The following is a 12,518-nucleotide window of genomic DNA, read 5'->3' on the forward strand; positions in this document are numbered from 1 at the left end:
ATGAAGTTATGTTACTTACCAGTGTTAACTTAGGCATTTGAGGTTTCATTTACTTACTGAGCACATGGTTTCTGTTCAAACTGCTGCTTTTAGAGGTGGCTTGAGGCAGGGTAGCTGATGGAGTCTTGGGGCATGCCAAAGTTTTCCAAAGACACCTTATGGCACTACTACTAGTTTTTCTGTATAATATTCTCTCATTGCAATTTTGGCATTTGACTGGATTATTAGTTTTATTAACTAATTTTTCCATTCACAGTTATTTATGAAACCGTGTTGCAAACACATGTGAATACGAAAAATAGAATCTCTCCTAAAAGACCTTATGTTGTTAGAGTGAGGTAAGGCATACATAAATATAGTCAACATGTAACTATCTGTTGAGAGATTAATCAGCTGTAGAATAAGTGGTGCCTAAAAATTTAAACAGGTATATTTTGGGGTAAAAAGACTTCTAAACAACTACAGCCTCAGCATCAACCCCCATTCCCCAGATCGCTTAGCCCTTGACAGGCGAAAGCCTTTACAGATGGCTCTGAAACTGGAAGAGTGAGGAAAGTGGGAAAGACACTCAGGTACTGGGTAGAGCAGGGGACAAAGCCAAGGTGGAGTGTGTGTGTGCATGGGAGGGGGCAGGTAGGTTTTGATATCATTTATAGACCCAAATATTTGTTCTTCAATAATGGATGGAGTTTTAACCACATAAGTTTATATTACTACTATTTCATGCTGTACTTTTTCTAGGTGTGGTGTAATAATAAATGGAAATTATCCTTAATCTCTGCTTCCTTTTGTTAACATGCTTAATAGAGAATTGACCCTATGAGGTAGGAGTTGATAAATGCCATGAGAGAGACAATATGGATAAAATGCTACTACAGTTCATCATTAACCTTGTCTCGCATACATGGCTTGGCATGTGACTCGTTTTTGACAGAGCCACAGGGAAATTCATATTTACACCTTCCCTCTCTTAGTATCCTGTTACATAGTATCTGTTATTCTGTCTTTTCTTTCAGAGTAGGTAGGAGGGTTGCCATCATTGTGGTCACCCGTTAGCTCTTTGAAATTAATTACTATTCTTTCTTTTTCATATCTGACATTGTTATATTTCCTAGCCTTTCTTTCCCAAAACATGTTCCCACGTTGGCTCCTTCTAGTGAGGAAGCATCTGAAGTCAAAGAGACTTTCTTTCACTTCATTCAGGAAACATATATCGAGGGCTTGCTATGTGCCAAGCTCTATGGAATGTTCTGGGAATATAAAGATAAATGGATACAGTTTTGTTCTTATATTTGTAGTCTGGTAGGAAATACATAAAAGATCAATAAAATGAAGCAAATGCTCTAATAAAGGTGTATATACACTTCTCCAGAAGCACAGATGCAGAAGTGACCTAACTGACTGGAAAAGTCAAGGAAAAGCTTCTTAAATGAAGTGTTTGATCCATGCACGAGGATGAGAAAAATTGCCTAGATCTGACAGATTCACAGAAACTACACATTCCAGGGAGAAAAGTTTCCATAGGCTAAGACTTGGAGGTATAAAAGAACATTAACAAGTTTCTAGATGTAGAACATAGTTGGAGTTAAAGGGGTGGTAGGAAATGAGACTAAAACAGTAGGTTGTGATGCAACGATAGAGCTTTACATGCTAATCCAGTGTTTGAATTTCACTGGGGTAATCAAATTCCTGTCTTCTAAACAACAGTGTCACCAATGTAGAATAAAAGATAGATGCCTGACTGGAGTGTGAGGGGAGACTAGGCCTGAGAATGCCAAGGAAAAGATGAAGAGAAGCAGCAGGAGAAAAGGATGAAACACTGAAGACATATTTACAAGTTAGAATCGAAAGTCCTCAAGTTTGATGGAAAAGGAGGAAATTGATGACTTGTAGTTTTGGAAATAAAGATAATGATGAATTGGGTTTTATGGCAGATTATCTTATTTGAAAGTTATTTTATGCTCATTTTTCAAGTCTTCTCAGCTTCAAGTAAAAGCTTTAAAAAGCAAAGTATGTAATTAGCTTTTCCTCCTTGCCTGAAGACAAAAATGAAAGTGTGACCCAGAGAGACAGCCAACTTTAAAGCAAGAATATATATTCTTATGTTTATGTTTTGAATTATTTGGTAAAGGGAATTTCTTTATTGCAAGGATGGAGACATAATTGGGAACCTATAAACTTCCTAGTAAGCTTGTTCAACCTATTTCCAATGGGTGACAACATTTCCTTCATTAAGGTGTTTAGTGAACATCCACTGACTATTACATTTGTCTCACATCATAAAGGGTACTAAAGACACAGAGTCAAATAAAATGCAGTCCCTACCTAAGGTCACTTACCAGCTATTGGAAGAAATAGACCAGTAAACCAACAGTTACAGCATTGAGTGATAAGCATCAGATGATAGGCACAGAGGACAGATATCTAAATCACAGTGGGTGTGCAAGAGGAATTTCTAGGGAAAATTTTGTTTGAGTGGGGTTTTGAAAGGCAGAATAGCCAGCTAAATAAATGGAAAAGGGTGTTTCATGTGGAGAGAACAGCATGTGTGAAGAAATAGAAGTCTAAAAGAGCATGGTGGGTTAAGGACCTACAAGTACTTACGTATAACTAGAGCCCAGTTGGTAAAGGCAAGAGAAATTGGAAGGTGATAAGGCCTGAAAGAGAGGCAATGAACAGGGCATCAAAAACCTGTTGTGCTAGGCAAAGAATTTTGTACTTCACCCTAAAAAGTATTATTACATTTACATTTTATTGCTAGAAATGTGGGAGATAGATCAGAAGAGTCAAGATAGGGCCAAGTAGTCCATTGCAACAGTCTCCTGATTGGTTGAGTTGGGCTTAGTAGCCAGCAAAATGCAGAACAGTTATTTAATTGAGAGCAACTATAGATGTAGAATCTAAGACGCATAGTACCTCTATGCGTATATATAAGGAGAGGTGATAGGGAGGAGGGGCAGAAGACTGGGTGAAAGGGAAGAAATCTAGGATTTTCCCAACGTGTCTAGCATGGATGACCAGGTAGATAGTAGTGTCATTCACTGAGATGGAAATTAGGAAAAGAAGAGAAAGTTTGGGGAGGGAAATAGAGATTTCAGTTTTTGAACACATTATCTTCTAGGCACCTGTGAGAGACAGCCAAGTGAAACTATCTAGAAGGAAGTTGAATATATAGATCTCGAGCTCTTGAGAGAAGTCTCAGTAGGCAATAAAGATGTGGGAGCCATCACTATATAGGTAGTAGTCTAAAGTAAGAGATTTTATAAGGTTATATGGGTATAACCTTATATAGAGCATAGAGTGAGACATCTAGAAGACCAAGAACACATTAGGAAGGGGAAAAAAAGAGCAACGAAGCTGAGTAAGACCAGAGGATGGGAAAATGGAAAGAGTGATTTCAAGTATGGGCACTGCCCTGTGTTGTCAAGAATATAATTTAGATAAAAGTTCTTTTATGTTCTACAACATGGAGAAAATTTGTGACAAAATAGAAGACATCTGTTTTGTTTGCCTGTCATACATGTCATACATGCCCTCATCCTCCTATAGTTAACAAGACTTCTGTTTTCCTTTAGAGAGCTGTCCTCTCTAATCGGCTGAAGCCACGGCAGGACTGTCAGTCTAGGTGCCCTGCCCTCTTCTGGTGGGGGGTGGACATGTGACCTAATCTAGGTCCCTCAGACTGTGTCTTCTTGGAATTTGAAATTTGAGTGGATTGTTTGGCAAAATAGCTATGTTGGGAACACTTGTATGGTTCTATCTTTATGATTAATCAGTGTGGTGAGATAATGAAATAATGCAGGGATAAATATTTTTATCCTGGTTATAACTTCAAAAATAAGGAAGATATTTGGTTATGAAGTTTGTTCTAAGAAGTGAAGTTTGCATATTGGTATTTTCTTAGCCTAGCTGAATGTCTCACAATGCGATTAATGCATTATTGAGTTAACTAGACAACTTGTTTTGTGTTTCAAGCAATGTATATCTAGAAACACTTTGATGAGTTGCACCCAGATACATGAAAGCAAATAATTTAGATTAGTTATGTAATATATAAAATGTATCAGATCTTTTCTCAGTGGAGACCTTAAAAATATTTCAAACTTGTTTATACAAAGTCAACACTCAAATAGTGGCTAAGAGCCCAGGCTCTGGAGTCACACCACCTGGGTTCTACTCATATATTCCCTGTTAACTAGATATAAACACTGAGAAAATACTTCAGTAAAAAAAATTGAAAAAAAAATGCATTGTAAATCAACTATACTTCAATTTTAAAAAAAGCACGCTGAGAAAATTATATCTTTGGGTCTTTGTTTCCCCATCTGTATAATAGAGATGGTAATTGTACCTATCTCAGCAGGTTGTTGAAAGTATTAAATAAATTATCAGATGGAAAGCCTTAAAACAGTACTTAGCACACAGGGTGAGTCTGTTGTTGTTATTATTACTGCTGATATGGTAGAAACAAGACTAATAATTGATATGTAAAGGACTGTTGGTTGTGAAGGAGAAGTTAGATCAGAGCTCTGCCAAAGTCATTGTTTTCAGTTCATATGAGCTTCATTGAACTTGGGACAAATCACCTGAATTGAGGTGGATGTGGTGTGGGACAGTTCCCACACCCAGGTTTCGTTTTGAGTGTTAAATGTGTGCAAATATGAAAATTCAAGGTGAGACTTAGAGCAAAACTGCCAAGTTTTAGACTATTCATTTCAAAACTAATTAGTATATTCAATTTGGGGGCAAACCCTGTTAACCAGTTTTGCTGTTTTTTAGCAAGATTGACAACAACAAACTTTTTTTTTCTTTCCTTCTTTCGTTTCGGATCTTGGTTCATGACATATTTTCATCTTTGGTCCATTCATGGCCAGTTTTTCAGTTATATAGTTATTTTTTAATAATGTAGTAAGTGCCTGTGAATTCAACACCTAAAACAAAAGTTAAAATTTTGACAATAATCTGTATCTAATTGCATGGCTCCCCTCCACATCACCACCACATCGCCATTCCATCCTCCTGGCCACCTTATTTGAATTCTGTGGTCATTCTTTCTTTGCTTTTCTTTTTAAGTTTTTTTTTTTTTTCTTATTTTAGTCGTTGCTAAGAGAGGACATAATGTTGTGTGTAATATCTGGGGACATCTTTTTGCAGTTGTATATCATGAATTATATCCGTATAGAAAGTGACCTATGTGTTTCTTTGTTTCTAAGTCTCCTCTTGAAATTTTTTTCCAAATTAACATCCAATAATTACAGAATCCCTTGCCATTAAAACAGAGATTGAAGATTGAATTTTTCTGGCCCATCCACCTGGCTATACTAGGTTAACCCAAAACTTAGGTTGAATATCGATGTCTTTAAACATGCTTGAATTACAAAAACATGTTCTGATGCCATTTTTCATTTCTTCAAAATCAGCAACCTGTATTGGTTATTAAATAGGTCACCTGAATTGTGCATTGGATTTTCTTAACTTTCATCTCTTGCTTTCTCACTCTTAGTGTCTGCCCTTATAAAGGATAATACATTGTGTTTCACACAGTGGGGCTATCCCTTTACAAACGAAAGGAGCAGAATAAATCATTTTACAGTGCATGATGAACAAGTAAAGATATCCTAAGATATGAAACCTTTAGATTTCCAAACAGTGCTGACACAAGTACAACTGGAGAAAGCAACAGTCATCAAGAAATAATAAGTTATGGTCCTTCCTGTGAATATTGGTTTTAATCAACTGATCTGGTCTGTCTCTGATATTACTCTATCTTTACTTAAATGTCCTTTGACAGTATTTTTATTCAAAAACAACTTTTATAAGTTCTGTGTCTACACCATAAATGTCAATATGTAATGTCAATATCTATGAACTAATATATTAGCCCACAGCAACTTAGACAAATGGGATAAAGAGGGAGCAGCACTGGAGAGTTTACGTCAAATGAATTAGAGCAGTAGTTTAGTAAACAAATACGCCAGTTTAGAAATGGATTCTTTTGTCCTGCTGAAGAGCTCTTTTTAAAATAAATTACAATCATAAAGCCATCACCGTTTACTGTGCATGGACATGTTTAGAACGGGATCTCCTTCATGAAGACTGCTTTGTGCAGGTATGTAGCTACTGCCAATAGGGCTCACAGCTCACTCAGCTCATCAAATAGAAAATCTGTTACAGGAAAATACATGGGTGAAAAAAAACTGATTAAATATTATACTGCTCTTCTGTGTGTCTGTGTAAGGTTTCCTCCAAAACAAATCGACTTACTTAAATTGTTTTAGAAAAATAAACTCCAGAAGCCTTGAGAACAGTGCAGTCTTAAAGTAGTATTGATTTTACTCAATGTTAAAAACACTTTCAGAGGACTAAGATGAGACACAAGAAGAACATGTTGGCCACCAATAGTGGCAACAGTTTATGTCATTGATCTGAGAGAGACTCGGATAAAAACAAATCCTCTGTGTGTGTGTGTGTGTGAGTATACACACACTAGTGTTAAAAGTATACTTTAACACTAGAGGTTATTCTTTCTGCTTAACTTTTATCCAAGCATACTAGCTTATGTTTGTATAACACATATTGAGATGGCAAGTCCAGCTTTGTATCTTTTTAAATGTTGAAGCAATTATCAGATTACATTTTTTGTATGGTTTTATATAGTACCTCCTATGGAAGATTGTAAGGAACAAGAGCCTATTATGGACAACAATATTTCTCTGGTGCCTTTTGAGAGACCTGCTGTCATAGAGAAGCTCACAGGGAATATGGGAAAACGTAAAAGCTCCACTCCACAAAAGTTTGTGGGTAAGCATTACAAAGGGTTTTATTTCTGTAAAAATTGATTTTAATGAGCAAAGGCATGTTCCCATGTGCTAGAAATATATATTGGTGTATTTCAGTTCATGAAGTAAATGCCCATCTCTTTACTCCATTATGCCACTCCGTGTGTACCGCATTTACACACACACACACACACACTACACACCCTTAGGCATATGGGCCTAAGAAAGAGAAATGAAGGAAAGAGTGACAGTAATCAACTGCTTTCTCAAAATGAAATATTACATAAAGTGAAATAACAAATAACAATACTTAAGGGAAATGATGTAGCCTACTAGCCAGTTTTGTAATCTTTTTAAATTTGCATTAGCGCCAGGTTTTTAAGCTGTTTTCTTTACACAATGTTAATGCTTTTAGTATTTAATCTAGAATGAAAAGAAATCTTTTTTTTTAATTCTGCATTAAAATACATAATGCAGCAGCCTACATTCAAGATGTTTCATATTTGGATCTATAGTTCATATTTTGATCTTTGTTTTCATGTAGCCTACAGTTTTGAACTGAAAAGATTAAATGTGATGTGTTAGACTTTCCTTTTTCATTTCCAAGCCCTCAGATATTCTTTGATACAGTATACAGAATGATGCCAACTCTAATTGTAAGTTGTAAAGTATCTCTGAGGATACAGAAGCATCTAGTTTTTTTTAAAAAAAAACTGAATGAATAACAGATTCAATATAAAGAATTATCACTATATATGTAATATATATTCTTATAGACTTACATAGAGTAAAAATTAGAAGAGATAAAAATAAACAGATTCTCACATTCTAGTGTCAAAACGCATTATAGAACATCCTTGTGAGGGTTGAGTAGTGACTGAGAGAAAATCTTTTCTTTGGTTATTTCAGGGAGGAAAGGGTGATACAATTCTCCTACTCCAGTAAACACTTAGAGAAGATTTCTTTTCAATCTAAAATTAAAGAACTAACAAATCACCAAAATATCACTTTAAGACAAGCTGGAGAGATTAACTGACAAAGTTCATTGAAGGAATGCTGAAGGGTAGCCCCAAGGATCATAGTTTATTTATACTAGGTCAGTTTAAAACTAGCCCCTGAGAGTATACTCAGATCTGCCTTGGGCCCTAAGTTACTTTTATTTCTCTGTGTCTCTTTCTTCCTGTTTATAAATAACTTTTTAAAAATGTCATTCATCTATTTTTAAAATTAATTTGATGGATGTCCATTAAATATCTATGTCTCAACTAGAGACTAGTATAGTTGGAAAAATATGAAATTTATTGCTATTTTCTGAATTTACTTAGGTCTGCTCTTTGTAATATTTTCATGTTTCCCTTGACTTAGAGATGCTACTCTCAATTTGATTTGATTACATTCCTTAGAAAAGGATAGATGTTTTAAAATTACATTTTGATTCTAAAATAAGGACATTAGATTTTTATTAGAATTTGATGGTATTTTTTCTTTATTTGGATTCTATCCTAGTGGTAATACACAGTTGACCTTTGAACAACATAGGGGTTAGGGGCAGTGACCCTCATACAGTAGAAAATTTGCATATAATTTACAGTTGGCCCTCCTTATACACAGTTCCTCCATATCCACTATTCTGCATCCATGGATTCAACCAACCATGGATCATGTAGTACTATAGTATTTACTGTTGAAAAAGTCCTCCTATAAGTGGACCCGCGCAGTTCAAACCCACGTTGTTCAAGGGTCAACTGAATAACAAACAATTGCATAGTAACTGTTTTTATGATGTCTTTTGAAGTGAGAAATTTCATCATTCCACACTTATTGTAAATTTCTTTTTATCATGTCCCTCAGTTAAATATTGTTCTTGATTTCATCAAGCCCTCCAGGCCAGGAAAGATCCTTGAACTTTCTGTATATGTTTCCTCCTCTCTTTTCTTATTCAATATAGATTGTATGACTCTGTTGTCTTGTTGTCCTTCTATCTTTCTCCTAGTAAAACTCCACTCTCTAATGGAGCCAGTTGAGCCTCTTTTCCACATCTACATAGCTGCTAGTAATTTTAGAGAAAATCCCACAGCCTTATGAATTAGCATCACTGTAAATAAATGAGTAACTGATCTCAAATACCGGTTGTCGTTGTCTCATCCCTACTATATAGCAGCCTTCCTTTAATTCATCCTTGCATAGCTTTCTCTCCTACTCGCCACTTTGGGCATTTCGACCTTTCTCTACTCTCCCAAAACATGGTATCTCACTCCTTGGTGATATTACATCTAGATTCATAGGAAATAAAATCAGTTGAAATGATTTCAGTATAATTTCACTAATCCTGTAGGATCACGTGCATTCACATGAATACTTTCTTCTTTCATTGATGAAAGAAGCATCCTTCTTTCTGATTAATTCCTCTTCTTGCGCTCTGGAATTCTCCTATCCCAGCCCCCAGATAACTTACACTATTATTTTCCCCCTTTCTCACATATATTTTTAAGCTCTCCCTTCTACTGGCATTTTTCTTTTGGCATTCAATGTGATAAACTCTCATGATTAAAAAAAAATCTAACCCCAAACCCAGGTCTCTTTCCAGCTACCTACTTTCTCCTTCTCTTCAAGGATGTAGTTGTTGAAAGAGTTCTCTGTACTTGCTTTCTATAAGTTCTTTCTTTCTACTCATTCCCCAGTCTATACAACCTGGCTTTCTTCCTTGTGCTCTGCTGAAATTATTCTCACTGAGGTGTCCACTAGCTTCAGAGTGTCAAGTCCAGAGGAACCTTTTTAGACCATCTTAAACCTAGAGAGCATTTGCACTGCTGAATAGTTAATTCCTTTGGAAACACTCTCTTTCCTTGGTTTCTATGACATTGATCTCTCTTGCATTTCTTCCAGCTTCTCTGACTGCTCCTTCTCAGTCTTTTTTATGGATTTACCCCAACAGTTACGCAAATGGGACAACAGTACTAATGGAGGCCTCAATTCATATGCCTAAATATTTTAATATTATCAATCAGGCTTAAAAACTATTGTGTTCTAACCTCCTAATCTGGAAGACTGAGTTCAAATAAATATAGAATTCTCAGATTCCTAGGAGTTCCACATCAGACCTTGGAGGCATGAGCAGAACCACCACTCCCTGACCTGCAGCCAGGCCTCTCTTTTAAACCCACTCCTGATTCTTTCCAGTAGCAAAAAGGGGCCTCATGCACATATGTGTAGACTTTAGTCTGCACATCCAAGTTCTTTTCACATCGCACCCCACACACAGCACACAAAGAGTAGTGTATTGACCATTCTTCAGGCCTAAGAGTGTACATACCGGCAGCACAGTTGGTACTCAGGAGAATGGACCCTATGAAGAGGACTGTGCGACACTTGGTGCAAGCTCCCGGCCATTTGGAGAAGGAATTCTGGGGTCCTGGGTACCCAGAGTACGGTCTAGGGTGTAAGCTCCAGGTAAGCACATTCCCTTGTCCCTGTACATTCCTTATTCCATGAGGAGCAAGGCCCAGGGCTCTCTAAGCATGGGGCTCAAATCCCACTTGCCCTAGTTTATGGGCAGGCATAAAAATCTTGATGTTCTTCCAGGTTCTATTTTTGACCTTCTCTTTTTCACACTTTACCTATGCCTGGGTGATATCATCTATTCCCATGGCTTCAGAAGTTACTTTCGATCAACTGATGACTCTCATATCTATATCTCAAGCCCAGATCTCTCTCCTGAGTTTGAGACTATATCTCAGTACTTATTAGACATGACTTATTACTCATAGTATTCCCCAATCTGAATTCACCATCTTTTATCCCATTGCTATCCACTAAGTTCCCCAGTCTAGAAACCTGGGCTCCATACTTAACCTCTTTTTCTCATTCTCTGTGTCTAGATAATCACCAAGTTCTAGCAACATTTTCTAAAATTCTCTCCATTCCATCGAATTTTCTCCATTTCCACTGCCACTCTACTAGTTGAAGCCACCATGATCTCTACATCTCTACAGCAACAACTTCCTAAACCATCTTGCTAAATAAATATCTAGTTAAGTCACTTCCCTGTTTAACCCTTTCAGTTCTTACTGCTCTCAGGATAAAATTCAAATTCCTTAATTGTTGAATGAGGCTTATATTATCTGATGCCAACTTTCTCATCTATTTCCACTCTCAGCCATATGCAAAGTGTAAGTAATCCCTAGAATGCGTCATGCCCTCTAGCCTCTGAGCCTTCCTACCAGCTGCTCTAACCCCCACCATTCCTTTACTTAGCTAATATTTGTCATCACATTCTTCTCTCTGATGTCACTTTCTTCAAGAAGTTTTCTTTTACTATGAGTTATGTATTCCTCTTATTTGATCCCATGCCACATATCACACTGTATTATAAATGATCCCTAAATTGTTGTCACTCCCTCTAAACTGTAACCTTTTTGAGAATATAGATTAGGTTTGTCTAGCTTAACTTTTAAACTCTTGATGTTGCAATATTAATTGTATGCTACAAGATAATTACTCATCATATTTTTTCTTCCATTTTCATTACTCCGATCATTACCTTCATCTCATTTGGGGGACATTTCTTCAAACCTGTAATAATACTAGCCACATGAAAGTATTTTTCCAGAATACAGTTCTTTGGATCAGCATCACACGTTAGGCACCTACAACAACATACTAAACGTTTATAAGAACTTCACATATATTTTAAAGAAGCATTTATCTGTAAGATTTACCTATCAAAGTAACTAAGTATTAGTAGGAGAACACATTGTTTTAGTGGCAGAAGTTTTCAAAGATAAAATATTCTGTCCAAAGCTGGCAATATTTGAAGGAGAAAAATTTAAACTACTATTTCATGCACCAGACTCTTTTATAGTTAATATTAGATGTTATGTTGAAGTAAAATTAAATTAGTTGACGTAAATGTTAAAGGGAAAACTACAAATACCCTTCAGTCAAGAAAATGTATAGAAAACTAACAATGGGTATACATACATACCAGCACCATTGCACATGTGTCTAAATAAGAAAGGGGTGATGCAAAAATGAATAATTATCCATTTCAAGAAGCAAAACAATGAAACATAGTATTTTCCAAGCTTATAAGTAAGTGCTTTGGGAAATAGCCTATTTTTATATAGCCCTAAATTTCATTCAATTTATCAGACAATGTCAGCTTTTAACAGTATTTTAGTTGTGGCATTTTAAAATTTTCCAGAATGACATGTATTGGATCTATAATCTTTCTCTAATATAGCAGCTAAATCAACCAAATTAAGCCTACACAATTGTGAGATAACAAGTGTTATAACCAGATCACTCTCGCTTTTATGATCTTTGAGGTTTGGTCACTGATGTTTAAAGTATGCAAAAACAAGTATAATCTCTGACTTATTTTCACCTGGTATTTCTTCTTTCTCCTATAGTGGCTGAGCTCTAGACAAGTGGACATTTTAACAGAGAATGAAAATAAGATAACACACAATTATAACTTTCAGGCTAGATGCATTTTCATGGTGGCATTAGAACAAGTGCAAATGGCTTGTGAAATTTTTTATTACTAATCCTTTTTGTAGGTGAAGAGTATTTGTGAGTCTCAGCAGAATTAAAGAGCTTAAATACTTGATCTAAAGAATAAGAGATACCATATTATGGAAAATGGAAGTGATGAGTTAACTTTGTACTTTTATATTTTTAGTCCAACCACTTATTTTGTTGTGTTCTTTTTTACTTGTCTCCCCCTTTGTCTTTCAG

General features: G+C 36.0%; 1 protein-coding gene across 18 annotated transcripts in view; it reads left to right on the plus strand.

The window, feature by feature from the left end:
• Nucleotides 1–12,518, plus strand: part of IKZF2 (IKAROS family zinc finger 2) — a 231,203-nt gene that overhangs the window by 188,014 nt on the left and 30,671 nt on the right. For 16 of the 18 annotated variants that reach the window (XM_082396902.1, XM_082396888.1, XM_082396891.1 and 13 more), the window contains one exon: nucleotides 6,658–6,801. The exons of the other annotated variants lie outside the window; for them this stretch is intronic. In XM_082396902.1, coding sequence (XP_082253028.1) covers nucleotides 6,658–6,801 — 144 coding nt within the window. The remainder of the gene's footprint in view (nucleotides 1–6,657; nucleotides 6,802–12,518) is intronic. 18 annotated transcript variants of the gene reach the window in all.

The sequence above is a fragment of the Balaenoptera borealis genome, assembly GCF_965194805.1.
Source record: "Balaenoptera borealis genome assembly, chromosome: 6".
Classification (NCBI taxonomy): Eukaryota; Metazoa; Chordata; class Mammalia; order Artiodactyla; family Balaenopteridae; genus Balaenoptera; species Balaenoptera borealis.